The 27,701-nt window shown below is 48.7% G+C and overlaps 1 protein-coding gene across 2 annotated transcripts; it reads left to right on the forward strand.

The window, feature by feature from the left end:
• The first annotated feature begins 1,956 nt into the window (after positions 1-1,956).
• PAK2 (p21 (RAC1) activated kinase 2) lies at positions 1,957-27,382 on the forward strand. Of its 2 annotated transcripts, none has more exons than XM_069865240.1 (15): positions 1,957-2,023; positions 9,483-9,693; positions 14,725-14,825; positions 15,330-15,480; positions 16,401-16,432; positions 16,781-16,888; positions 18,092-18,224; positions 18,848-18,911; positions 19,125-19,173; positions 19,622-19,734; positions 20,046-20,163; positions 22,108-22,207; positions 24,423-24,619; positions 25,601-25,738; positions 26,228-27,382. In XM_069865240.1, the coding sequence occupies exons 2-15, from the start codon at positions 9,507-9,509 to the stop codon at positions 26,312-26,314; spliced, it is 1,578 nt and encodes a 525-aa protein (XP_069721341.1). In that variant the 5' UTR covers positions 1,957-2,023; positions 9,483-9,506; the 3' UTR covers positions 26,315-27,382. The 2 variants fall into 2 exon arrangements, with proteins under 2 accessions (XP_069721341.1, XP_069721342.1); XM_069865241.1 differs by lacking the exon at positions 1,957-2,023 and adding an exon at positions 5,309-5,472.
• Positions 27,383-27,701: the final 319 nt, after the last annotated feature.

Below are 27,701 nucleotides of genomic sequence, written 5' to 3' on the forward strand. Positions count from 1 at the left end.
CCCTTAAAATTTGCAGGAGTTCCATTTTTTGCTGTATTTTTAGATAAATAAGACACACTGCCTGTGAACTCACAGAAGGAATTCCTTCTGCTTCCCGAAGGCTGAGGGTACAGCGAACTGAAATACTTCAGACATCAGGGAGGCTTCTTTTTTTCTTTTTCAGGCGAGCCAAGTGGATTTTGGAATTCTTGGATCAACTCCTCTAACTTCTATACATTCATTTGAAAATGCATTTGAAAATCCTGGTTCCAGCTGCTAACGAAGCACCGGGGCTTAGGATAGTGTCCGTGAACACCCCTTGCTAGGGGCACGCAGTGACTTTTAAGACTTCTGGAAAGTATTGCGTGACAGGTTGTTGTTATCCCGGTGATCCCAGCCCGGCGCTGGTGTGGGTGAAGCTCTGATGGTGACACCTCTCCACAAAGCTGTCCTCATCCCCAGCCCGGGGTTGGTGCTGGATGCTCTCCTGGAAGAGCTGGGTTTGCCTGTTGCCAGCGATTGTCCCCCGTTTGAAGCTTTGGTCAGGGCTCTTCTCTCTGCAAAAAAACGGTTTCCTGTCTTTACAAGAGTCCGTTAGTAGGACAGGTTAATGCTTCCTGATTCTGGAGTTTCATTTCAGCTGTAGGGAGGAACCAGCGTGTTCGAGCAGCAGTGGGTGTGATTCAGTAGTGGGGTAAGAAGGGGATTTAACGTGATGTGAGCCAGAGTGAGGGCAGCTGGCAGGGCTGGTAAAGGTGGAAATGCACTAAAAAGTCTTTCCGATTTAAACTCTGCCTTTTATTTTTTCATGAAGTTTTCTGTTTCCTGTTCGGGTGTTTGCTGGGGGTTCAGGTGTTTGCAGGGTATTTGGTTTGGTGTGCACCCACAGGACTCTAACTCAGCATGTGTAGGCTTTCCCATAGCTGCTTTAAGGAGGAAAGTTGGAGTTTTATCCATAGAATCACAGAATCATTGATGTTGGAAAAGCCCTCTCAGCTCATCCAGTCCAACTGTCAGCCCAACCCCAGCGTGCCTGCTGAACCACAGACCAAAGTGCCATGGCCACGTGCTTTTTGAACCCCTCCAGGGCTGGAGACTCCACTTCTGCCCTGGGCAGCTTCTGTCAGGGCTTGGCAACCCTTTGTTTGAAGTAATATTTCCCAATATCCAATCTAAACCTGCCCTGGGGCAACTTAAGGCCATTTCCTCTCGTCTTATCACTTGTTACTTGGGAGCAGAGCCCGGCACCCACCTCACCGCAACCTCATTTCCAGGAGCTGCAGAGGGCAGTGAGGTCTCCCCTCAGCCTCCTTTTCTCCATTCTAAACAGCACCAGGTCCCTCAGCATCTCCCAGAACCCTTGTTCTCCAGCCTTTTCCCCAGCTCCGTTCCCTTCTCTGGACGCGGTCCAGCCCCTCAATGTCCTTCTTGGAATGAGGGGCCCAAAACTGAACTCAGGATTCAAGATGTGGCATCACCAGCGCTGAGCGCAGCGGGACAGTCCCTTCCCTGCTCCTGCTGGCCACCCCAGGGCTGATCCAAGCTTCTCTCCAGGAATGGGGCAGCCACGACTTTTCTGGGCAACCAGGGCCTCCCCACTCTCAAAGGAGAACATTTCTCCCTAAGATCTCATCTCAATCTCCCTCTTTCAGCTGAAAACCATTCTGCCTCATCCTGTCCCTGCAGATCGTACCAAAGAACTTGTTGGTAATCCTCAGCATTTGGGGTCTTGATTGTCCCTTTCTCTTGTTTATGGTTTTAATTACTGAAACGAGGTGTGTTCTCATCCCTGCTTTCATTTCGCCTGCGTACCTGCTGAGCGGTGGCTGCCGGGCTGTGTTCCAGCAGTGCGGTGATGGACGGATGGCAAGTGATATTTCTGGGGCTCTGTCTTTGTTGCCAGGTTTAATAGGATCTTTATCTCTGCTTGACCCTTTGAAACGCCTCGCTGAAATTTGCTTCCTCTTTTCTTAACAGAATTGAAAGGACCTGAGAAAATTTTGCCTTAGATGAGAAGCTCTCGGGAAGCTGACCGCTTCTAAAGGTATTTTTCTATTCTAAGGGGTGACTTTTGCCATTGTTACAATAAATTTTATAAGGGAGGGGTCTTTTTTTTTTTTAGTTTTGTATTAAGAAAGTGTGTTTACCTACTCGTAATTGAAGGATTCATAAGTCTTTTGTGGTTATTTGTGGCAACAAAAAGGTTTTATGCCCTTTTCCATATGTTCAGACACCCTGGTAGCAGCCAGTAGTGTTGTAAATAAAAAGAGGAAGACTTGGAAGGTGTAGTGATGTGCTGGGTCAGGCTGTTGATATCTCTTGTCCAGGGTGACCACAGTTTCTCCTTGATGGATATTGGCTTCAATATAAGGACTCCCTTAAATGTCTTTTTGGAGCTGGGATGTGGCCCAGGAGTTGCTTCAGGTGATCTCCTTCCTTTTCCTAGGACTTAGGGCTCAGCTGGTGAGGAAGGTTAAGGCAATGCTGTAATGCATGTCTTCATCCTTGCGTTGATGGCGTTCATGAGCTGTGTCCTTCTGCAGTTTGCTGTGGGCTGTTGTCACGCATCCCGTGCAAGGGAACTGGAGCCCTCAGACACGTGGGGCATCTTCTTTCTGTTGGAATCAGGACCTTCTCCTGCAGGGAAGGATTTGGGGTGCTGGTGGATGAGAAACTAAACAGGAGCTGGCCATGTGTGCTCACAGCTCAGAAACCACCTGTGTCCTGGGCTGCATCCAGAGCCGTGGGAGCAGCAGGGAGGGAGGGGATCCTGCCCCTCTGCTCTGCTCTGAGAGACCCACCTGGAGCCCTGGGTCCAGCTCTGGAGTCCTGAGCACAGGGAGGACATGGAGCTGTTGGAGCGAGTTCAGAGGAGGCCACGGAGATGATCTGAGGGCTGGAGAACCTCCTGTATGAGGAGAATCTGAGAGAGTTGGGGTTGTTCATGTGGAGAAGAGAAGGCTGTGGGGAGACCTTAGAGCTGCTTCCAGTGCTGAAAGGGGCTCCAGGAAAGCTGGGGAGGGGCTCTGGATCAGGGAGAGGACAGGGAAGTGGTTTTAGGCTGCAAGAGGGGAGATTGAGATGAGATCTTAGGCAGAAATGTTTTGCTGTGAGGGTGGGGAGGCCCTGGCCCAGGCTGCCCAGAGCAGGGGTGGCTGCCCCATCCCTGGAGGGGTTCAAGGCCAGGCTGGATGGGGCTTGGAGCCCCTGATCCAGTGGGAGGTGTCCCTGCCCATGGCAGGGGTGGGACTGGGTGGATTTTAAGGTTCACACACTGTCTCAGTGGGACAGGATGCTGGGCCATCTCAGTTAAACTATAGAGCATCTGAAAAGGTTGGACCAGATGGTCCTTGAGGTCCCTTCCAACCTTGCATTCTCTGGTTCTGTGGTCCCTTCTGATCCAAACCATTCCATGGTTCTTTGATCTATGGTCTCCCTGTGCACCACCAGCAGCCCGGCGTTTCAGAACTGGATCACTGCTGTGCCACATGGTGATTTTCCAGGTGTAACAGCTTTGAGTGCGGTTCAGAATACCAGAGTGCACCAAGCTGTGCAGGTATCTCAGTCAGGATACCCTTTATTCAAATGACTTTTGCTCTGGAATGTGTGATCCCTCCCTGCCTGTAAAGGCCGGGTTTAATTAAGAGAGAATCTCAAATCTCAATGATGAGATGCAGGCTTTGGATTTGGTTTGTTTTTTTTTTTTTCTCTCTCCTGGTGAACTTTCCCTGCTTGCCCTTTTCCTCAATCTCCTTTGATCTTTAGAAAACCTCAGCTCATGAAAATAAAGGCTGAAAATTGTCTTCCAGTGAAATATGAGTAAGTGCAATCCCCTTGCGTCATGGATTTGCTCGCGATGCGCGCGCTGCCGAGTCGGCCTTCAGCTGACTCAGGTTTTTGGGAGGCAGCTCAGGGCTGAGCAGTTTCCTCACTCAAGGCTGAACAGGCTTTGCTGAACACCTTTGCGTGCGCATTGTCATTATCCAGCGTTGCACAACGTTCCTCGAAGGAAAACCGTGGCTGTGGGCTGTATAAAGCGGAGTCGCTCTCAAGTCTGGTCTGATCCTGCCTCGTGCACTGGTTGAGCCGTTTCGGAGGTGGTGACGCGGCGCAGAGGTTTCTCCTTCACCGGGGGGGGAAATCTGCCCCCGCGTTCAGTCCCGCAGGATTTATTTTATGGAGCAGAAATTGCTGTTCGTGTGGGAGTTGATTGCTGTGCATGGTTGAAAGGGGGAAAGGGGAGATGAATCACGAGACTCGCAGGTGGCTGCAGCGTGCGGTGAAGTCAAGTATTTGCTTATATTTTCTATGCACTAATGGGCTTTTACCCGGACTCTTGTGCATCTTGTCTCCCGTCTGCGCCGTGTCTGATTTTTCCCTGTTGTTATCTTTTTTCAGTCACAAAATGTAGCTGACAATTAAGAAATGATCCCACCTCTGCAGTTCAGAAAGTCAAAAATAGAGAGTTTGGGAATAAATTGGTCATTGCATGGACACAGAGCTGTTGGAGCAAGTCCAGAGGAGGCCACGGAGATGATCCCGGGGCTGGAGAACCTCGGCTATGCGGACAGGCTGAGAGAGCTGGGGTTGTTGAGCCTGGAGAAGAGAAGGCTGCGGGGAGACCTTAGAGCAGCTTCCAGTGCTGAAAGGGGCTCCAGGAAAGCTGGGGAGGGGCTTCTTACAAGGCCTGGAGGGACAGGATGAGGGGGGATGGCTTCAGATTGGAAGTGAGGAGAGTTAGAACAGACATTAGGGAGAAATTATTGACGATGAGGGTGGCCCAGGTTGCCCAGAGCAGGGGTGGCTGCCCCATCCCTGGAGGGGTTCAAGGCCAGGTTGGATGGGGCTTGGAGCCCCTGATCCAGTGGGAGGTGTCCCTGCCCGTGGCCAAGGTGGAACTGGATGGGCTTTGAGGTCCCTTCCAACCCAAACCATTCCATAATTCTATGATTCCAGAAAACTCCCTTTTTCAATCCAATTAAATAAATCTCATGGATCCAAATGCTTCGGCTTGGAAAGCAAACGCCTAAAAAGACTTGTTTTGCTTGTCGTGGTGAAGAGGAGCGTGAGATTTGCTGAGCTTTTGTGCAGCAGTGGATGCTTCGAGCTGGAGGAGCTGCTGAGGGAGCGCTGGGCAGGAAGCGGCCTGCGGGTAGGTAGCACCAGCTGAAGACAAACTTGTCAGAGAGCGCTTTCAGCTAATCCCAGGGAGGAAGTGAGCTATAATCAGTACCCAGTGAGCTAATCGCAGGAAATGTATTGCTCAACGGGAGCCTTCTTTAAAAAAAAAAAAACAAACGGGGGGCGGAGAAAGGGGAAAAGAAAAATACGGATATTTCCTTCTGCTTTTAGACTCTTAGATCAGTTTGGGTGAAGGGAAGGGAATGTCTGATGGAATGAGCAGCCCTCCCATCTCTGCTTAGAGCCTGGCGGTGTGTGTATGTGTTTGCCCTCTCTTCTGGAATGATGAAGCGTCAGGTCTCTTCTCCTCTGGTAAGGTGGTAAAGGGGATAAAACCAGGGGAGGCTTGCGATCAGGGTCCTGGGAACGAGCCTCCAGCCTTTTCCAACAAGGGTTTTTATAACATAAACCAGGAGTGTGGGAAGCGGCTGCCTTAAATCTGTCTTGTTCCACCGCTCTTTTCTGGAGCATCGTGCCCCAGCTCTTTTATTACATTGCTTTTAATTATTCTGACATCTTCCGCCGCGGAGGTTGGTTTGCAGGGCATCTCTTGTACCGTTTCCCCCTGCTGTGAGCTGGCTGTGCCGGATGCCGCGCGCTCTGCCTGGTGAGGGTTGCCGGCAGCAGCGCCCTAGAAGGCTCCACAGGAAGAGAGCGTTCGGCAGCCGCCGACTGCCGTGCGGCTAACTCGCCTCTCTCAGCCCTCGTGCCCTCTGCTAGAGCAGGGGCAGGGAAACACGCTTCCTATCGGGGTGTTTTTCACTTTGGATCTGTTTTCTTCCATTCCTTCTATCGGACGAGCTGTCCAGGCGTTCCGCAGCGTTCCCTGTCGCAGCTCGAGTGCTGCCCGGATGAGATCCCGCAGCCGTAGGGGCACATCAACGATTAGGATTTTGAAAGCAAAGCAGTTATGTTTCTTAATGCCTCGTTAGCCTGAAATCCATGACTTCTGCTTTTTGGTCAGCTCTGCAAAATAGCCTTAAATGTGGTGTTTGTGTTGCTCCTTCCGCGTTACGTTGCCGGTAGTAAATGAGCTGAGTAATTTCTGCCTGCAGGAACCAGAACTGAGCTCAGTTTGCAGCTCTGTGAGCCTCCTGTCAGGGTACGTACCTACAGAGGGTTTGATTTGTTTCTTTGATGTAGTTCTGGCTCGTTGGAGATCTGTTGCAGCGTGATGTGTGCTAGGAGTGGGAATTCGTGTACATATTATCCAGCAGCTCCGAGCTTGATGGGTTGCGGTTTTCTTCTTCCAAGCAGCAGTTGAGTTTAATTTTGCATCAAATCCCAGGCAGCGAAATACAGATGCAGCCTGGGCTCCTCAAATGCATCTTGAGAAGACAATTCGACTCGTTGTGATATAAGAACCTTCTACAGCAGCTGTTTGGTTTGGTGTCCCTGTCTGGGTACCTGTAATGCGTGTTTCAAACTTTCATCTGCTTGAGTCCAGGTGCAACTGTGTGCTACAGCGGGTAGGAAAATGCTTCTACCTTTAGTCACTCTGCAAACAAGCTGGAGAAGAAATGAGTTTGTCCTTTTTTGAAGTCGGAGGAGCTGAATGGCAGCAGAGAGGGGTCTGCGAGGTGGAGCCTGCGCCACGCCAGCACTCAGCTGGGCCTCGGCAGCGGTCACGAGGGAGCCAGGGCCGGCGCAGGAGTCGCACTTCGGAAGTTCTCCAGGAAGCAGCCCCGCTCTACGCTCACGCGAGGGGGAATTGAGGGCCGGGGGATGGAAAATCCCAACATCAAACAACCCGCAGACGCAGCGTTCAGCCAAACGTGCAGCAGCAGTGCTTGTGCACCAGCTTTCTGCCTGAGTTGAGCTTTAATTCCAGCTTTTCCTCACCGTCACGGTGATGTTTCTGAGTGTTTCCCTACTGGGGCAGCGACAGGAACTGCTGTCTCTCTTCGATGGCCTGAGCCCTTTTCTTCCCCAAAAGGAAAGAAAGCTACCGAGCAGCAGAAGTGACTCCTGTGAGGTCGCTGTCAAACTGAAACTCCGAACGCACGTGCGTGTCGGTGACTGCAGGTCTTGGCAGGGGCTGGGAGGAAGAGGATGGGATAAGCTACACAAGGAGCTTCACGGTGCTTTTCTTGCCTCGACCTTGCTGGGCAAAGGTGGAAAGGAAGGAGATGTGCTTCTGAGGAGCCAGTGTTGGTGGTGAATGATTTAGGACGGGCCCTGGCTGGCTGCTTGCTGCTGCCTCTGCAGCAGAGGAGGGTGCTCATTTGCTCTTTGGTTGCTGCAGGCCACGCTCTGATGGTGTCTGAGGCTGCCCAGGAGGAGAACACTGTCATTCTTGCTGCCTCAGTACAGGGCAAGAAGCCTTTGTCAGCGGGAGGGGAGAGCTATTTGGAGTAGTGTCCTATATGGGAGATAAGGATGGAGAATCAGAGCCTGGTGGTTGCCAGCGCTGGTCCCTGTGAGTATGTTTTGTGGAGGAAGCAGCAGAACTGTTGGGAGAAAACCCTTTAACTCCTTTGTGCCTTTTTTTGGCGAGTGTAGTGGGCGGCAGCACTGGGCTGTGGTGGCAATGAAACTGTCTGAAGCGTTATTTGCAGCTTCACAGCTTGTCTCTGGTTCTTTCCACCACGTTCTAGTTCTTGTGATTAAACATAGTGTGACCAGTGGTGGTGGGTGAGTGGCTGATGATGTCAAAGGTGAGATTATTATTGATGTTATCTTCGCTGGCAAAGAGGAAAGTGTCCCTTTCCCCTGGTTAAGTCCTCTCCCATTTCTTACCTTGCTTCCTCTGTCATGAAATCCAATATCTGTATATATCCTGTATCCAATTTGGTGGTTTAGACCAGATGTTTGTACATCTCAGGTTGGTGGCGTATGCACTTTGTGCAGACAGTATTTATTGTCAGGGAAGCATTTGGAATTAAAACCCCTGTGCAAAGACTGCTCAGACCTGCTTTTAGATTGCAGGGTTCTTAATTTGTTCCCCATATTTTAGTGTAGGTACTGGAAAATATAGACTGTCCTGCAGATAACGTTTGCAACATCTGAAAGAGCAATCAGGAAAGGAATTTGGAAGATGGTTGGAGGATGGGAACTGCTGTCTGATTCTCAGCTGCCTCCCTGCAGCCACAGTTCAGGTGTTGCAGGTCATTTTCTTGCTCTGGCTTCAGGCAGAAGGTTTGTCTGGATGGGTGTAGCACAGCTTTGACCTCTGTTCACCATCGATCTCCATAGAGGTGGGGCAGATGACATGTGTCCAGCCTGTACCTGCGCTGCCATAACTTTGCTTTGTGCCTCTGAAGGTGTTTGTACAGGGATGAGATGCTTTCCTGGGCATTTATGCTGGTAATTGGTTTTAATCTCTCTTGAGCTTCACGACACAGGGCAGCTTGTTCTTGTGCTGCATGGATTTGCTGATGTTACCAGGCTGTGTGGCACAACGAACATACTGGAGGGAAGGGACAGCATCCAGAGGGACCTGGAGAGACAGGTAGATGAGGTGCTCAGGGATTTAGTTTAGTAGTGGACAGGTGCAGTTGGACTCAATGATCTCAAAGTTTTTTTCCAACCAAGTGATTCCATGTAGCTGCTTTGTTGTGCTGTGTTTTTGGCTTTATCAGCTGTTTGTTCATGATCTCACTCTTTGTTAAGGACCTGAAAAGGATTGTGGTGATGGTATGGGTTCTTTTTACGAATGGAAAAGGTGGGGTGCAAAGTGGTGAAGCCGTGCAAGTCCTCATTCAGGAGCGGCGTGTGTTTGGTGGATCTTAGTCTCACCATCTTTAATTTAGGCTATGTAATTTGGATAGAGATATTCTTAATGTGACTTAACATGGACAGCGTGCTGAATTATGACTTCTAAACATGAGCTGTTCTCTGTGCTCCCCAAGAGCTTGTCTGATAAATGGCAAGAAGGGAAGCACTGAAGGCTTTTAAAGGTGTTTGAACTGTGGAGTGTGAAGCTTTTTGGGCTAGAGCTGCCTCTGAAGAAGCTGTACTTGTGCCCTTAGCTGTATGATCCTTTTTCCCATGTGCAACCTTTGTGTGGGCAGAAAGCAAACCAGACCTGGGAACCGGTCTGCACGACAACCGACTGTTCCTTTTGACCAGGTTAGTTTGGGAAACTTGGTCCCTCTGTCCCACAATCGCTGCTGCTGGCCCAGATAGGTGGGTGGCCCAGAAGTGGGAGGGAGGAAGGGATCCGCTTCCTTTGGCGGAGACATCGGTGTCTGCTGGCGCAGCGCTTGCCGGACCCTCAGAGCTGAGTTCACACCTCTGTTCCCTGCAGGCTGGTAGGAGAAATTCTACGTTTATATGTTCCCTGCTCTCTTCCTGCGTTAAACAAAATGTACCTGTTTCAGGGCTTTCAGTAGCTACTGAGAACCATGGAGAACAATGGAATACTGGAAGACAAGCCGCCAGCTCCTCCTGTCCGGATGAGCAGTGTTATCATCAGCTCAGTAGGCAAAGAACAGTTGTCTGCCAACCACAGCTTGAAACCCCTGCCCTCTGTACCGGAAGAGAGAAAACCTAGGAATAAAATCATCTCCATATTTTCCATCACTGAAAAAGGTAAGAGGCCTCTCTTTTCTGAGGTTACTATTCGTATTCCTTTACTCTTCTAGAAGTTGTGGTAGAGCTTCAAACGCCCCATTCCAGCTTGTCCAAGTGTAGGGCAGCGGAGCAAGCAGTGGGAATTGAATCTGTGTGTTCAGAGAGCCGAGATGTTCTTCCCATTTGCACTGAGGTGTTAGAAGATGAAATGCTAAGTAAGAATAATTAACCAGGCTGCTGAGGAACCCCACCACCTATCGCCTCTCCTGTTTGGTGCCCAGTTTAAAGTAACGCATTTCCAAACAGTCCCATTAACTGCTTGTGATTCATGGGAATCAGATTACTTACCATCTTGATGCACTAAATTTGAGAGGTGGGGCTGTGTGAACTTTGTGAAGTTCAACAAGGCCAAGGGCAAGGTCCTGCAGCTGGGTCAGGGCAATCCCAGGCACAAATCCAGGCTGGGCAGAGAATGGGTTGGGAGCAGCCCTGAGGAGAAGGACTTGGGGTGCTGAGGGATGAGAAGCTCAACATGAGCCGGCAACGTGCACTCACAGTTCAGAAAGCACCCGTGTCCTGGGCTGCATCCAGAGCCGTGGGACCAGCAGGGAGGGAGGGGATCCTGCCCCTCTGCTCCGCTCTGAGACCCACCTGGAGCCCTGGGTCCAGCTCTGGAGTCTCCAATGTAACATCCTGGAGGGGTTCAAGGCCAGGTTGGATGGGGCTTGGAGCCCCTGGGCCAGTGGGAGGTGTCCCTGCCCATGGCAGGGGTGGGACTGGATGGAATGACCTTGAACTCAAACTATCCTGTGATTCTATGACTGGTCCATCATGCCTACACAGGCTTGGGTGTTCCAGGAGGCTTTGGTCCTCCAGTTCCTTATTCTCCTGGCTGAGTGTTTTCCCCATGGCTGATTTCCACTCTTGCTTCTCTGTGTATGGTTTGTGGCCGTCCCTCATCCTGGAGGCAAACCCTTGAGCCAGGCTTCCTTCTATTCTGGCTTTCCACCACCTGGCAGAGCTTCTGCTCAGAACGGTGGGTGTGTTTTCCTTTTTGGAGGATGGAAAGATTTGGCCAGTGTAGTTTTTGGAAGCGGAATAGTTGTTTCACAAGGTCGCTTGTTGTGAAATAACTGTCTGTGGCTGGGTTACAGCAAGAGCAGTGGTGGGCTCTCTCTTTCTTGCATGGTAAGAACCATGAAGAGGCAAGGAGAGCATGAGAAGCTGCGGTAGGTTGATGGCAGCACTGTGAGCCCTGGAGATTGGTGATGGAGGTGACCTGTGTCCTCTCAGCTAAGTGTAGTGCCATGTGGCTGGAGCAGTTTATAGCTCAGCCCTGCGATACCACAAAAACTGGTGTATTACCAACCTGGCTTTGGCCAGTTCCTAGGAAATGCCCAGGAACTGAGAGTGCTCCATGCAGATGTGGTGGCAGGATCCAATCTGTCCATCTTCAGACTGGGAGAACTGTTGAGGAGCTGGGGTGGCACTTGGCGTTATCCTGTGGCACCGCTCCTTCATTGGAGCACATGTGGCTTTGCAGACAGGGATATAATTAAGATGAACGTCCCATGTGAAGAGAGGTTTTCTTTGCTTTGAATACTGTGTAAGACTTGTGTTGGGAAATTAATGATGAATGTGAGTGAGTACAGTGCTACCAGAGAAATTAATGACATCTCCTAGCGCCTTTACTTCTCCTTGGATGTTTCCTCTTTCCATTTGATGGTGGGTTTAGTTTGTTGCTGAAATGGCTGGGGTGGTGCTTGAAGACCAGTCTCGAGCTTTATTCTCTCATCCAATATTGCTTTGGAGGCTCATTGCAATAACCTCCTTCAGCTCACTCTGTAGGCATTGACGTACCAATTTATGCAAATAAATCTGCATATCTGTTCGTGCTTCTGTGTTCTAAAACCTACAGTTTTAGCAGACTGAAAATGGAAGAAATAGTCCTGCTGAGTAAAGTATGTTTGGGAGCAAAGGTTGTCTTCTCTGAATGTTAAAAAGGATTTAATGTCCTTCTGACAAAGGAAGGACACCAATCTGTTGGAGCAAGTCCTGAGGAAGCCACGGAGATGATCCAAGGGCTGGAGCACCTCTGCTGCGGGGACAGGCTGAGAGAGTTGGGGTTGTTCAGCCTGGAGAAGAGAAGGCTCTGGGGAGACCTTAGAGCAGCTTCCAGTGCTGAAAGGGGCTCCAGGGAAGCTGGGGAGGGGCAGGGAGTGGATGAGGGGGAACGGTTCTGAGCTGAAAGAGGGGAGACTGAGATGAGATCTTAGGGAGAAATATTTTCTTATGAGGGTGGTGAGGCACAGCACAGGTTGTATAGGTTGAGAACGTGTTTTAGCAGGCACAGTGGTGTTGGGCTGATGGTTGGACTGGATGAGCTTAGAGGCCTTTCCCACTCAGTGATCCTGTGATTCTAAGATGTGTGTGTTTTCGGAAGGAGCAGATTTATTTGCACGACACGTGCTGGAGGGTTCGAGCGTCCTGTTCCCTAGATGTCAAGTGCTCCCAAGCAGGAACTTCCCTGAGGAATACACAAGTTTTCCCTCTTGCTTTCATGTAAACAACTCCAAGAGGTTGAGAGTCATAGAATCATGGAATGGGTTGGGTTGGAAGGGACCTCAAAGCCCATCCAGTTCCAAGCCCCCTGCCTTGGGCAGGGACACCTCCCACTGGCCCAGGGGCTCCAAGCCCCATCCAACCTGGCCTTGAACCCCTCCAGGGATGGGGCAGCCACCCCTGCTCTGGGCAACCTGGGCCAGGGCCTCCCCACCCTCATCATCAAGAATTTCTCCCTAAAGTCTCATTTAACTCCTCCCCCTTCCAATTTGAAGCCATTCCCCCTCGTCCTGTCCCTCCAGGCCCTTGTAAGAACCCCCTCCCCAGCTTTCCTGGAGCCCCTTTCAGCCCTGGAAGATGCCCTAAGGTCTCCCTGGAGCCTCCTCTTCTCCAGGCTGAACAGCCCCAACTCTCTTGTGCGGGAGTTGCTCCAGCACTTGGATCATCCTTGTGGTCTTCTCTGGGCCTGATCCAACAGCTCCATCTCCTTCTTACGCTGGGGGATCCAAAACTGGACCCAGGGCTCCAGGTGGGTCTCACGGAGCGGAGCAGAGGGGCAGGATCCCTGCTGGCCACACTGCTTTGGATGTGGCCCAGGACACGCTGGCCGTGTGGGGAAGGAGCCGTACTTTGCTGGAGGGTTTCCCAGAAGCAGGTTTCTCCTCTCCGCTGGCGGGCGATGCCGGTGAGAACACTCGACAGCCCCGTTGCTGTTCTGGCTCCCACCCGCGCAGCCATATTAGCGATATCCTGTTTATAACCGCCCCGGCTTTCCCCTGCATTGTTCAGCTGGAGGCAGCCCACATGGCTTTTCGTTCGGAAGTTCTGTCCTCCGCTCCCCGTCCTTCCTCTCCCGGCAGCGTGAGGGGATTTCAGACACATTTCTCTGGCTCCAAGCAGCGTGATCTGTGCTTGCCACATACCCAGGATCGTTTCATCCTAGCAAGGAAAAGGGTTTTACCTGCCCTAAAGCTGCATGACTTTTATTTTTAAGGTAAATTGAAAAATGAAGAGGAATCATTTCTTTTTTTTTTTTTTGACAGGAACTTGTAATAAGTGAGATTGTGCCCTGGTGCTGCCTCCCCATGTGGTTAGGAGCGCGGTGGTGTTCCTGCTGGCTGCCTGTGCACTGAAATAGAACCGTAGAGTGGTTTAGGTTGGAAGAGACCTTTAAGCCCATCCAGTCCCACCCACTGGACACCTCCCACTGGATCAGGGGCTCCAAGCCCCATCCAACCTGGCCTTGAACCCCTGCAGGGATGGGGCAGCCACCCCTGCTCTGGGCACCCTGGGCCAGGGCCTCCCCACCCTCACAGAAAACATTTCTCCCTAAGATGTCATCTCAATTTCCCCTCTTTCAGCTGAAAACCATTCCCTTTGTTCTCACCCTGCTCTCCCTGACCCCATCCCAGCTTTCCTGGAGCGCCTTTGTCAGAAAAAAAAGCAAGAAGTCCAGATCCCAGGCATTATAAACCATCTAAGACATTTAATTCCTAGGCTGGATTGTGCACGTGGTCTTTCTGATTCTCTTTTTCTGCTTCTCGTACTTGCTGTGCTTGCTTTCTTTTTTTTCTCCCTTTAATTTAGATTTGGTAATTGCTCCAGGGCTATAAACTCTTATCTCCATCAAAGGAAGTCCTTATTTGCATTAATTACCTTGAATTGAAGCAGTGAGGCAATGAGCTTTAGCTGTCTTTAGCATGAGTTTGAGGTCGAATTGCAGTTGTCTTCAGTGTTGTTCCTAATCTGTATTAAAATATTCTTTTTTGCATTGTAAACATTTCCTATGACATGAGGGTTGGAACTGGACGATCTTTAAGGTCCCTTCTGACCCAAACCATTCCATGATTCTATGATTTCATGTGCTCTACGGTGCTCCCTGCACTCTGGGGCTCTTCACCTCTGATTTGCTTGCTACCCTAGTAGAAATGGTTTGAATAGAATGAGTTGCTGATTCTTATGTGAAGTCCAGGCCAGCTTGCAGATAACAAATCCCTGCGCTGCATACGTGAACACCTTTGGAATGAAACAGAATAGCGGTTGCCTTCATCAGAACTGTTGGAAACTTTGAAGGTATTCATAGAATCATTAGGTTGGAAAGGACCTTTGAGATCATTAAGTCCAAGCATCCCTGTCCACTGCTAAATCATATTCCTAACCATCTCATCCACCCATCTTTTAAACCCTTCCAGGGATGGGGACTCCACCACCTCCCTGGGCTGCCTCTGCCAGGGCTTGATAACCCGTTCTGTGAAGAAATTTTTCCTAATGTCCAATCTAAATTTCCCCATATGCAGCTTGAGGCTATTCCTTCTCATCCTATCACCTGTCCCTTGGGAGAAGAGCCAGCACCCACCTCACCACAACCTCCTTTCAGGCAGTTGTAGAGGGCGATAAGGTCTCCTCTCAGCCTTCTCTTTTCCAGGCTAAAGGGAAACAATAGAACTTTTCATCTGTACTCAGTAGATCCTTGAATCTCTTTTTCAGGAAGCAGGAAGAAGGAAAAGGAAAGGCCGGAGATCTCCCCGCCGTCGGATTTTGAGCACACCATCCACGTGGGCTTCGATGCCGTTACTGGAGAGTTCACTGTAAGTAACTCGCCGCGCAGGGCAAGGCTGTAGCAAAGCCTTTGTGGTGTTTAGAGTGCAATGTGAGCTAGCAGTTCCTTTTTATCAAATAAATTACGTATTGTGTGTTTGTGCAGCAGGCAGGGCAATAAGACTGGGACCTGTTAGTGCTTCTGCAGTGTAAATGTCAGACCTCATGCTCTGCATCACCCTCTTCATGTTGCTTTCCACTGGTTCTGTGGGATGCTTTTGTTTTCCCATTCCTCACGTTTCAGCTTCACAGCCCTGAAAGAGGTGGTGACGGGCTAGAGCCTCCGTGTGCTTGGAATATTGAGCTGTCAGGAGGGATTTGGGCTGTGGCTTGGTTAGTGGTGTGGCACCTACAGGCTTCTGGCTTCCCATTAGAACCTGTTCATGCCCTTAAGGCTGAACGTCTTGTGCTTTTTGTAGAAGGAAGAAACTTGTTCTGCTTTTTAAAAACCTTTAAAATCTTGGAAAGATGCTTAAAATATCCTGTTATTTCAGGGAATGCCTGAGCAATGGGCTCGGTTGCTGCAGACCTCAAATATAACCAAGCTAGAGCAGAAGAAGAACCCCCAGGCGGTACTAGATGTGCTGAAGTTCTATGACTCCAAAGACACGGCCAAGCAGAAGTATCTGAGCTTTTCTGCTCCAGGTGAGATCCAAGTATGTGCAAGGCATGTGGAAGGGGAGTTGGCTGTTTAGCACAGTCTCCCTCTCTTTCACCATAACAAGTCAGATTCAAAGGCTGAAACAGTAATCATAGAATGGTTTGGCTTGGAAGAGACCTTAAAGCCCATCCAGTCCCACCCCTGCCATGGGCAGAGTCATCTTCCACTGGCCCAGGCTGCTCCAAGCCCCATCCAACCTGATCTTGAAACCCCTCCAGGGATGGGGCAGCCACCCCTGCTCTGGGCAGCCTGGGCCAGGGCCTCATTGTGAAGAATTTCTTCCTAATGTCTAATCTCAATCTCTCCCCTTCCACTTCAAAGCCAGTCCCCCTTGTCCTATCACTCCATGCCATTGTAAAAATGAGGAACAAATATTTGAAGATGAATCTAAAACTTACTGGAAACGGGCATTGTCCAGTGAGTTTCCTGTTTCAAGTGGAGAGGAGAAGATAATTCAAAATAGCAGCTGCAATTCACTTCATTGAGCTGTGTTTATGAAGCTGGGGCTCCCAGAGCCTGATTGAGTGGTTTCGTGCTGGAGACCTTGCTCCTCCTCTCTGTAGCGAGAACAGCTTTCTGTGAATTTGATGTCACTGTGTGGAGACATCAAAGATGCAGAATGAGCTGTGACTCCAAGTCCTGCAGCGCTGTCCCAATTTCTCTCATGTGTGACCACAAAATTTCATCTCTGAGGGGTGAAAAATAATCCCCAAAGCATGCTGTGTTCTTTCCTTTGTAAATCCAGTTTAGAATCGTAGAATAATTTGGGTTGGAAGGGAGCTTAAAGATCATCCAGTTCCAATCCCTGTGCAATGGGCAGGGATGCATCTCACTTTTTATTATTTTATTTATTATTTTATTTATCTTTCTAATGACTTTGTCTTCTGCTTTTTGTCATATTTAGAAAAAGACGGTTTCCCTTCAGGAACACCAACGGTGAGTGTGGTTCCTGTTCTTTGTATCTTCTTGGGTGCATACAGGTTCAGGTCTTCTGTATTCATTATGTACGGAATCTTGCAGTGCAAAACAAAATAAGGTATTTTTTATGTTTTAAAAACATGAATTGGGGGTCAACAGAGCAAATTTCACTGGAACTATAGTATTTTAGTCTTGGAATACAGTGTAGTTGGGCACTTAAACTATTCAGCCCATCTTTTTCTTTTGACATCGATAAGAATTCTTACATCTTAATGTGAAAAATAAAAGAAGAAAGCCAGTCGTGAGCCCCTTGGGGGAGACAATTCTGCTTATTTTATTTATTTCTTTAACTCTGGTAAAATGTAGAGCAATGCCAAAGGTTCAGAGCCATCAACCGCTGTGGCAGATGACGATGAGGATGATGAAGAGGCCCCTCCTCCTGTTATTGCCCCACGTCCAGATCACACCAAATCGGTGAGTTACAGTGCTGACCTGCATTTTGCAGCATGGCAGAACTTCTGTTTTCTAGCAAGTTGGTTTATAATAAGTGATAGGACGAGAGGAAATGGCCTCAGATTGCACCAGGGCAGGTTTAGGTTGGATATTAGGAAAAATTCCTTTCCTGCCAGAGTGGTGAAGCCCTGGCAGAGGCTGCTCAGGGCAGGGGTGGACTCTCCATCACTGGAGGGGTTCAAAGAACTTGTGGAGGTGGCACTTTGGCTATGGTTTAGCAGGCAGGGTGGGGCTGGGCTGATGGTTGGACTGGATGAGCTGGGAGGGCTTTCCCAGCCTTAACGATTCCCTGTTTCTATGATTCTGTGATTTGTGAAATGAACTGTTGTAAGCTTGTAAGGAAAGGTTCTGCTTTTTTATTTGTTTGCTAAGAAAATCCCAGTCTCTGGATATTGGACCAGGAATCCTGGAGTTAGTGCTCATTTGTTTATTGGCTTGTGTTAAAGAACCCCAGCTATGCTTATCCTTCAGCCCAGTGCGTGAGAAGGATGCTAGTTAAAAAAACCCAACCAGTTTCTGTAACTTTACACACCACAGTGGTACAAGTGTGGTGTTTGATTTTCTTTATCAGGGTGAGGACAAGCTGGGAGAGTTGGGGTTGTTCAGCCTGGAGAAGAGAAGGGGAGACCTTAGAGCAGCTTCCAGTGCTGAAAGTGGCTGCAGGAAAGCTGGGGAGGGGCTTTTGATCAGGGAGGGCAGGGGTGGGATGAGGGGAAAGGTTTTGAGCTGAGGGGAGATTGAGATGAGATGTTGGGGAGAAATGTTTTGCTGTGAGGGTGGGGAGGCCCTGGCGCAGGCTGCCCAGAGCAGGGGTGGCTGCCCCATCCCTGGAGGGGTTCAAGGCCAGGCTGGATGGGGCTTGGAGCCCCTGATCCAGTGGGAGGTGTCCCTGCCCATGGCAGGGGATACGATTGGATGAGCTTTGAGGTCTCTTTCAACCCAACCCGTTCCATGGTTCATGGTTTCTGTTCTGTGAAACTTGGAAATCACAGAATCACTCGCTTGGGTTATAAGGAAGAGCTTTTTTGCTTGCCAGCCTCTCAACTTACTGGACTTCAATGTTTCTCGGGTCTAATTTCTGCTTCCAACCTGTAAAATGGTGCTTGGGCATCTCTGAAGAGCTGTGATTGCTTCCCCCTGAAGAGGAATGTTCTCTCTCACCAGATTTACACCCGGTCTGTGATCGACCCCATCCCTGCCCCGGCCGGCGACACGGCTGTGGACAGCGCGGCCAAGTCGGGCGATAAGCAGAAAAAGAAGACCAAGATGTCAGATGAAGAGATCATGGAAAAACTACGTACGTGGTTTTTATTTCAGATAAAGAAGGCCTTATGATTGGGAGAGGAATATTAAGCATTTCCGCTTCATCCTTATTTTTGTGTAAGGGTTGTGCTTGATTTAATTTGTGTCTAACAGTAGCTGAGAGTGCCGCATTCAGAAGTTTTGCTGGTTTACCAGAGTCCTCTTGGGTCAGAAAAACGTAGAGCAGTTGTTTTTTTTTATTGAAGTTTAGTTGTGACAACGTGATCTGCATGAATAACACAACCATAACAGCACAAAATAGTTTCTGCTGTTACTTGTTGCACAGTCACCATCATTTTTCACCGTATTTCTGTCCCTGTGCTTCAGTTGACTGGTTTCTGGACTAGGCTGAGCTGTTGGGTTTGTCATAACCTCAGCTGGGTTTTGCTGTACAGAAGACTATCATTCAATTGAGATATTAAGGACAATAGCATGATCTGTCTCGTTAAGAGTAATAACTCAGCATAACGATTGTCTGGAGCTGGGCCATCGAATTGGGAGGTTTTGGCTACTCATGCTCAGCTTTTCCTCCTTGAGCTGACCTGGAGGACCTTGGCCAGGCCAGCCCACTGAAGGGAGAGGGTGAGATTCACTTCTTTTGTTCTGTTTTTCTTTCAGGCACTATTGTGAGCATAGGAGATCCCAAGAAAAAATACACCAGATACGAAAAAATCGGGCAAGGGTAGGTGTTCAGGCCCAGTTTTACTCCCAGTGTTAAGAGTGGTGGGCTGGTTGGTCTCTGGTGTTATCGCATAACACCGGACTCTGTGTGAGTCTATAATTCTATATTCCATCTGCTGAATAGCTTTCTTTCTGATAAAGTGCTCTCAGCATGCGAAGCTGACAAAGTTTTGTCTTTGCCATCTGTCTGTAACGTTTTTCTTTTCCTTCACAGGGCTTCAGGTACAGTTTTCACTGCTATCGACGTGGCAACAGGGCAGGAGGTAAGATTTCTGTGTTCATTGCAACACAAATGTTTCTTTTGTAAAAACATTCTTCTGTAGGTGGCTGAAATGATGTGTCTGTTCCTTTCTGTGGCTCCCACTGCTGCTATCACCTCTCAGGAGAATGTTTGTCAGAGTCACTTGTAACAGCGTGTGCCTTTTTCTGCAGGAATCAGGTGGTGGTGAAAGCTAAACTCAGATGTTTATCTTTCCAGTGACAAGCAGAGGGAGTTCAACAAGTGGGGTTTGAAAACAGCTTGTCCTTTAGGAATTGCGGGCTGTGCTCTCTCACATCTGCAGAAACACAATTTTGTTTAGTCTTTGTGCACTTGTTCTCCAGTCCCATCTCAGGAGAGCTGACAGACAACAGCTCGCCACATGTGATTCTTTGCTGAAAGGTTTTGGTGCTCGGGTTTGAGCGGTTGCTGTTTTGTTTTGTCTTATTCAGGTTGCTATTAAACAGATAAACCTTCAAAAACAGCCCAAGAAGGAGTTGATTATTAATGAGATCTTGGTAATGAAAGAGCTAAAGAACCCCAACATCGTTAACTTCCTGGACAGGTAAATGCGGACAGCTGGTGATTCCTTCATCATGGATTCCAAGAGGTTTTAACTTGATTTTACTTACGCAGACCCAGACTTGCTATACTTAAGGGTCTTACAGCAAATGGGACTGTATTTAGACTGTCATCTATGGAAAAAAAGGTCATGTACTGCATTTGCATTTCAGGCCACCTTCCAAAGGTGAACTGCCTTTACTGTTTATCTTGGAAGTGCTTGTGGATTGTTTCATTGACCAGCTCTTATCAATCTTTCTCCAGTTCTTGATCTCTCCATGGCAAACGGGCACACTTTTCATTTCTTTTTTGTAGTTACCTCGTGGGAGATGAATTGTTTGTGGTGATGGAGTATCTGGCTGGAGGCTCATTAACAGACGTGGTCACAGAAACCTGTATGGATGAAGCACAGATTGCTGCTGTCTGCAGAGAGGTGAGGGTTAGCAGGGTAGAGGATTGACGGTGCCCTCCGTTCCTCTAGGTTTTATAGAATCAAAGAACCATTAAGGCTGCAAAAGACCTTTCAGTTCATCCAGACCAACTCCCCTGTGCTTACTAAACTATGTCCCCAAGTGCCATGACTACATAGTTTTTGAACCCATCCAGGGATGGAGACTCCACCACCTCTCTGCGCAGCCTCTGCCAGGGAAGAAATTTTTCCCAATATCCAACCTAAACCTCCCCTGGTGTAATTGAGGCCATTTCCTCTCATCTTATCATTTGTTCCTTGGGAGAAGAGACCAGCACGCAGTTCTCCTTGAAGTCATTTTGGTAGCATGAGAAATCCACGTTTCTCTCACAGTTGAGCGTTCCTTATGGATTCCACAGGAGAATAACTCTCCAGAAGACTGTAGTTGGAATAATGTTAAGATTGCAGTAAGATTTCAACTGGAAGAGTTAGGAATAGCTGATGTCACAGCTTAGCAGTGGTTTCTGCCCTGAGCCAGTGTGGTAGCATCCAGCTCAGGCTGAGTTTATTATGGCAGAGGGAGAAGGGGTTGTGTTACCTGCTGCACAAGAGAAACGTACGCTCTTAAAACCTCCACTTGACTACATCCCCATGACATCTGCTTCTGATGAGTCACCCCAGGGAGGGAGATGGAAGCAAAATTGGGTGTTCACATGTATGGACAGGTTATGGATTCCTGGGAAAGCAGAGCTGGAAGCAGATAACTGTAAGTACTTGTTTACTGTAAGAGTCATTAGCTTTTCTGAGGAAAAAGTCTGATCTTGAGCCATTGTGCTTCATCAAACCCTGCTGCCACTGTCAGGCACGCTTCCTTCTGCGAAGCACTGCCGCTCTGCTCGAGCAAGGGAAGACAAAACACTCCCTGGGGACTACATGCTGAGTTAAAAAGCTGCCTGGAGCAGAAGGACCTGGGGGTGTTGGTTGACAGCAGCTGAACATGAGCCAGCAGTGGCCCAGGTGGCCAAGAAGGCCAGCAGCATCCTGGCTGGGATCAGAAACGGCGTGACCAGCAGGAGCAGGACAGGGATTGTGCCCCTGGGCTCAGGGCTGGTGAGGCCACACCTCGAATCCTGGGTTCAGTTTTTGGTCCCTCGCTCCAAGAAGGACATTGAGGGTCTGGAGTACGTCCAGAGAAGGGAACAGAGCTGGGGAAGGGGCTGGAGAACAAGGGTTCTGAGAGGCGGCTGAGGGACCTGGGGCTGTTTAGAATGGAGAAAAGGAGGCTGAGGGGAGACCTCATCACTCTCTTCAGGTCCCAGAAAGGAGGTTGTGGTGAGGTGGGTGCTGGGCTCTGCTCCCAAGTGACAGGCAAGAGGATGAGAGGAAATGGCCTCAAGTTGTCCCAGGGCAGGTTCATGTTGGACATAAGGAAAAATTTCTTCACCAAAAGGGTTCTTGGGCAGGGAGGTGGTGGAGTCCCCATCCCTGGAGGGGGTTTCACAGACAGGTGAATGAGGTGCTCAGGGATCTGGTTTAGTGGTGGACAGGGACAGTTGGACTCGATGATCTCAAAGGTCTTTTCCAACCAAGCGATTCTGTGAGGTGCAAACAATGAATGTTAAAAAGCTGCCACTTAATTCTTTACGTTTCCTCTCCACAATTTGTGGGATGTACCAAAATTAAAGTCTAGGATTTTGGGGGCCATCTTGAGCAGTGGCTGGGACATGAGGAGTTGAATTTATGGGTTTGTTAAGGTAGCAGAGAAACTCCCAGTTAAATTACTTCTGTCCTTGTGAGATCTTAAGGGTATTTTTAAGCACAAGAGCTTCCTCTGCTGGTTATTTTAGTAATGCCTGTTCTATTTTCCAGTCAGCACTGGCTGAGGGTGTAAGCATTGCTTTTGAATTTCTGGTCGCAGAAAAATTGTGTTTCCATATGCTGAATATTGTTTTTTTATCTCCTATCCAGTGCTTGCAAGCACTTGAGTTTCTGCACGCCAACCAGGTCATCCACAGAGACATTAAGAGCGACAACGTGCTGTTGGGGATGGATGGATCAGTTAAATTAAGTGAGTACCAGCTGGTTGTTACCAGGTTCTCTTTTCCCTTTCCCAAGAAACTTTGAGTTGGAGAGCGTAGGAGAGTTGACAGGGAAATTTGAGGTGAATTTTGTATTGCTCATGAGTACTAGGAATTCTTTTTGTGCTATAAAATGTATAACTTGTGGGCAGCCAGCACTGAAACCCTGAGGGCCCAGCCCTATGGCTGAGGTTGTGAGCATGTTAGGCCGGAAGGATGTTGAAGCAAACCTGTTGCCACATGAATCCGTTGGTAAATGTGAAGTAACCGGCACCGTGTAGTGGAGCAAAGATGGGAATGATTGCAAGGGAAAAGCTGCAGCCAACTGTAGTTGCTGTGTTAGTCTCTTCAGGTTGTCAGGACTTGCTTTTCATATGTTGCCCTTTTCATTAGAAGGCTGATAACAAGAAAATTGTTCATTATTAACAATTCACGCTGCAGTCCAGTCTTACACTGCACCTGGGTCTTTTCTTGGGCTGAAAACGTAAGGCACGTTCGTTAATACGATCATGGAATGACAAAAAAAAAAGTAGAATCCTTGCTTTTCAGGTAGTTGTTATGCATGCACAGGCTTGTGTGCAGTGAGAGTTTCTGGTGTGTGTAAAGGTGCGTGGCAATAAAAAATGAAACCACATGAATCGTAGGATCATGGGATGGTTTAGGTTGGAAGGGACCTCAAAGCCCATCCAGTCCTACCCCTGCTGGCCCAGGCTGCTCCAGGGATGGGGCAAAAGAAGCAGCTGTCGAGGCTCTTGAGCAAGAGAGGGAGAGGTGAATTATCTGACTTCTTGGTATGTAAGAATGTGCAGAGCATAAAGTGACCAGAGGGCTAAGGGAGGGATGGTGTTTGTACAGCTGGGGAGGCATTCACACTGCCATGGAAATACCTCTTGGCAATATTCCTTACTCCGGATGGTTCACAGTCCTGTGCTGGTTATAGGATGGAGAGGGAAGGAAGATTGTGAGCAACCTGGTGTGCTTACCAGGGTTGTTGGATGCGCTGCTTGCACAGGGGGGTTATTTTCCTTTAAGGGTGTGGTGTGTTTGTGCACAAAATGTGGATTTGGAGGCTGGAGAGCAGTGAGCGGTTCCTGTAGAGGATGGGGCTGAGAGGAGCTGTTACTGCTCCTCTGGTGTATCTGCTGAAATAAGTTGTGCTTTGAGTTGAGTGTGGCACCTTGCTAAAGGCCACGAAGCGTTGGCTCTTGTAGTTTGGATTTTTCCTTCCTATTCTTTTTATCTTTTTTTCATAAGGCAGCACCTTAACAATTGGGGTGGGGCCAGTGGTGTTAAATTATCCTCACGGTACAACTTCCCACTGTCGTGTCTGTGGCTCTTCTGCCGGCGCTGCGTGGCATAACGCTTTCAAAATGGACTTGACATTTAAAATTCTCTCTCTTTTTCTGTCTCTCTCTTTCTCTCTCTTTTTCTCTCTCAAGCTTAGTGTCAATGCTAAGGTAAAATCTGTCTCCTGCCTTAGCTGTGTTCTTATTGATGCTTTACATGCCTGGGAAGTGCTGCAGCTGGATAAAGTAACATGATGGGACATGCATTGCTGCTGCACCTGAAGGCTATAGGAATAGGTGATTTTTCTCATTTTCTTGAGTGTGGTTGTTCGCTTTGGTGATTCCCTTCTGGAAAAGTTCATTTGTCAAGGTTCTTTCTGCTGAGTTGGGTAGCACTCTGCTTCTCTGAAACCTCGTTTCCGTGTCTGTCAGCTGTAGTACCTGTCTTTGGTGGCCAAATCGCTGTGAAACGTTGAACTCAATAGCTGCACGGATCTGTTCAGCAGGGCAGAAGCCGTGGTTTGTAGATTTGTGTTTCCTAGCTCATGCAGGGAACACTTGCCTTCTGCGTTCCCTTTGATTACTTTTGGCTGTTACCAGTCTAGGAATCTTGAAGACTGGGCAAAACACCTTTCTTCTACAGGGTAGGGATCACGTTGCTTTTCCTGAGGCCAAAAAGCCTTATCTTTGTTCCATGGAAGTCTGCCCTGCTTAAATGCCTTCAGGCTTTGTATCTATATTGAATGATGGATTTTGTAGTATGGCAAATATAGTGGGGGGGAATCAAAATAGGAGACGTTCCTCAAGCCCCTCAAGCGTGGAGGAGTTAAATGTCTGTGTAGGAATGGAGAAGTCTTGTAGGAAGCCCGTTTCCTTGGGGTGCACCAATTTAACCTCTGAAAATTCTGTTATCCTACAGCCGACTTTGGTTTCTGTGCTCAGATCACCCCAGAGCAGAGCAAGCGCAGCACCATGGTAGGAACTCCGTACTGGATGGCTCCTGAAGTGGTGACACGGAAAGCGTACGGCCCTAAAGTGGATATCTGGTCTCTGGGCATCATGGCTATCGAGATGGTGGAAGGAGAGCCCCCGTACCTCAACGAAAACCCCCTGAGGGTAAGGAGCTCGGATGCGGCTGGCACTGGTTGTGGGTGTTTGCTATAGGGATGCTTTCAGTAATTGTTCAATAATAGCATCTACATTAAAAGGAAATGAAACGAAACACCCAACAGGCTTCAGAACACTCCTCCCAAAGGATGAGAGCTTGCTGGAATTCCAGTCAGCTCTGCCTGGTTTTCTTCTGTTTAGAAGATGAGGAACTAAAGCATCAAACTTGGAGCTTAGTCTTCTGTGCCAGGCTAGGGAAAGTAAATCCATTAGGTTATGAAAAATGCTGCCGTGTCAAAATGTGGTACTTTCTTAGCCAAGGTGAGCATCTGAGGCCAAAAGACTTTGAATGCTATTTTGGTGCTGGCCAGACTAGGTCACGACTGTGCAGAATTGTGACATTTGTAGTTGTTTGTCTTATCGGGGAATCAAGGGATCATAGAATGGTTTGGGTTGGAAGGGACCTCAAAGCCCATCCAGTTCCACCCCTGCCGTGGGCAGGGACACCTCCCACTGGATCAAGCCCCATCCGACCTGGCCTTGGACACCTCCAGGGATGGGGCAGCCTGTTCCATGGTCTCCCCACCCTCACAGGAAAACATTTCTCCCTAAGATCTCATCTCCATCTCCCCTTTTTCAGCTCAAAACCCTTACCCCTCATCCTATCCCTGCCTTCACTGATCCAGAGCTCCTCCCCAGCTTTCCTGGAGCCCCTTTCAGCACTGGAAGCTGCTCTAAGGCCTCCCCTGAGGCTTCTCTTCTCCAGGCTGAACAACCCCAACTCTCTCAGCCTGTCCCCATAGCAGAGATGCTCCAGCCCTTGGATCATCTCAGATCTTCTCTGGACTCGCTCAAACAGCCCCGTGTCCTCCCTGTGCTGTAGAGGCTGTAGAGCCTCTTCTCCCCTGCACTAAGTGGTTGCTTCTGGGGAGGCCAGGCTGGCATCTTGTACAGATTTACTTTGGTTATACAATATTCCTCATTTTACAGGCTTTATATTTGATAGCAACTAATGGCACCCCAGAGCTGCAGAACCCCGAGAAACTGTCCCCGATATTCCGGGATTTCTTGAACCGATGTTTGGAGATGGATGTGGAGAAAAGAGGGTCAGCCAAAGAATTGCTACAGGTGAGAATCAGCCGTGTCTCGCGCTCTGAGATGCAGAAGCCAGGAGTCCAGTCAGCTGGGGATAAAATAAAAGTGGCTGTTGCCCTTTTTCATGTGTTCTTCCAAGGGCCCAGGTGGGGGGCAGTCGGTAGGAGCCTTGGCCATCAAGGATTGTGATGTACAATTTTCCCGTCAGTAACTCGTGCCTTCGTTCTGCCAGTGCTAACGCATCCCACAATTTACAGACCCGCTGGGATTAGAGCCGCTGAAGGGAGCAGAATGGAACGAGAGCTGGTGTTCAAGCAGGAAACCTTGTAGTGAACTGTTGGAACAGGCTTGGGCTCTGTTGGGATGACGGGGAATGATTAGCAGGCTTGAGATGCTCTGGATCTGTCCCCTCAGGAGCTGGGCATTGATAGCATTCATACCTCAAGGCTGCGTAGACATGTTTTTCCCGGCTCTTCAAACCGTGCCGTTCACTAATTCCCTGTGTTTCTCTCTTCCTGGCAGCATCCCTTCTTGAAACTGGCCAAACCCCTGTCTAGCTTGACGCCGCTGATCCTGGCAGCCAAAGAAGCCATGAAGAGTAACCGCTAACATCACTGCCACGGCCTTCATCCTTCCTTTTTGTTGTTTGTATTTTACAAATCTTTATAATATATGAAATTGTTACACTTTGGGGGGAGGGAAGGGATTCGGGGTGGGGGGGAAATGTCTGCAAAAGGGAAGAAACTCTCATCCAGAAGACACCCAAACCAGATTGTGGTGACTCTAGCGATCCCCATCTGGGGTCCGGAAGGAATCGAGGACTCAATTACTGGCCTTTTTTTGTATTATTTGCAGACAGCTCAGAAATGCCACTTACTGTGCCGGGGGGATTAAGGGTTTTTAACACCTTCGCTGTAGCAGCTCCTCTTCGTTGTACCCTTCTGGGTACTTTCAATACTTGAATGACAGATTCAAGCTTTCAGAGAGCAGTACTAATTTTACCTGCTGATCTCCTTCACTCTCCTCTTCCTCCCCTCTCCCTGTTTCCTTTTAAACCCCTTTTTAAGCTCCCGTTTGACCAGATTCACAGCAAGTGTGACAAATGTGAAGGTACATCTTGCCCCTCGTTTCTGTTACAGATTAGCCATGATTGTACTGTAGAATTGACATCTCGTCTACTTAAGAAATTGTAACATCTTGAGATGATTTTTTTGCTTTTTAAGGTGAATATGGAGGGAGGGGGAGAAGTTTTCAGCTGTTTCGCATACGCCTGTGCTCTGTGGACTTTTAATCAAAGATGTGGCCTCTTTGTAGACACTTAACGGTTGGTCAAGTCTTTGGATGTTGGTTAGAAGTGTTGGTAGGGGTCAGATTCTTTATTTATGATCAAATGATCAGCTGTAGTCAGGGCAAGAAAAGAATTCCAGCTGTCTTCCTGTCTGCTCCTTTTTTTTCCCATTAGCCTTGCTGGCCAGAAGCTTGCGGGGTAACGTGCTTGGTGCGGTGGGTGGTTCAAAAACTTGTATTTTATCTGTGCTCTGACTTGGGCTTTGGAAGTTACGCTGGTGCCTTTGACTTTCTTTTACGTTTCCCTTCTTTGTATCAAATACATTTTTGTATATGTTGTAATTTTGTTTCCCCGAGCGAATAACACATCAACCTATGGATTTGTCTGAATTTTAAGTATTAGAGCTATTTTGTCCGATTTTGTGTGTGCTAATGAAATCAGAAGAACAAATAATCAGATCTGAGGACATTGAAGATACAGGATTTTTTTAAATACGATTTTTGAATATGATGAACACCTGAAAATGCCAAAGTGCTGTTCTGAGAAGAGGAAGGCGGAGAGGGGAGGACGACGCTGTAGGTGACCGGCTCGTTTGAGGCTGAGGAGATGCGACGCGTCACGCTGATCCTTTCTCTCTAAAGACGTTGAACCGGCTGGAATGGCTCAAGTCAAACGCTCAATGTGAGAACAAGTGCCTCCCTCGGAAGG

Source organism: Phaenicophaeus curvirostris, chromosome 10 (genome assembly GCF_032191515.1).
Source record: "Phaenicophaeus curvirostris isolate KB17595 chromosome 10, BPBGC_Pcur_1.0, whole genome shotgun sequence".
In the NCBI taxonomy this organism is placed as follows: Eukaryota; Metazoa; Chordata; class Aves; order Cuculiformes; family Cuculidae; genus Phaenicophaeus; species Phaenicophaeus curvirostris.

Bases quoted from the DNA above. Each gene is read 5' to 3' on its own strand.
- PAK2 (XM_069865240.1), top strand. From the start codon at position 9,507: ATGGAGAACAATGGAATACTGGAAGACAAGCCGCCAGCTCCTCCTGTC. The intron at 15,481-16,400 runs GTGAGATCCAAG...TGTCATATTTAG, and splicing joins TCTGAGCTTTTCTGCTCCAG to AAAAAGACGGTTTCCCTTCA. The intron at 18,225-18,847 runs GTACGTGGTTTT...TTTTTCTTTCAG, and splicing joins AGAGATCATGGAAAAACTAC to GCACTATTGTGAGCATAGGA.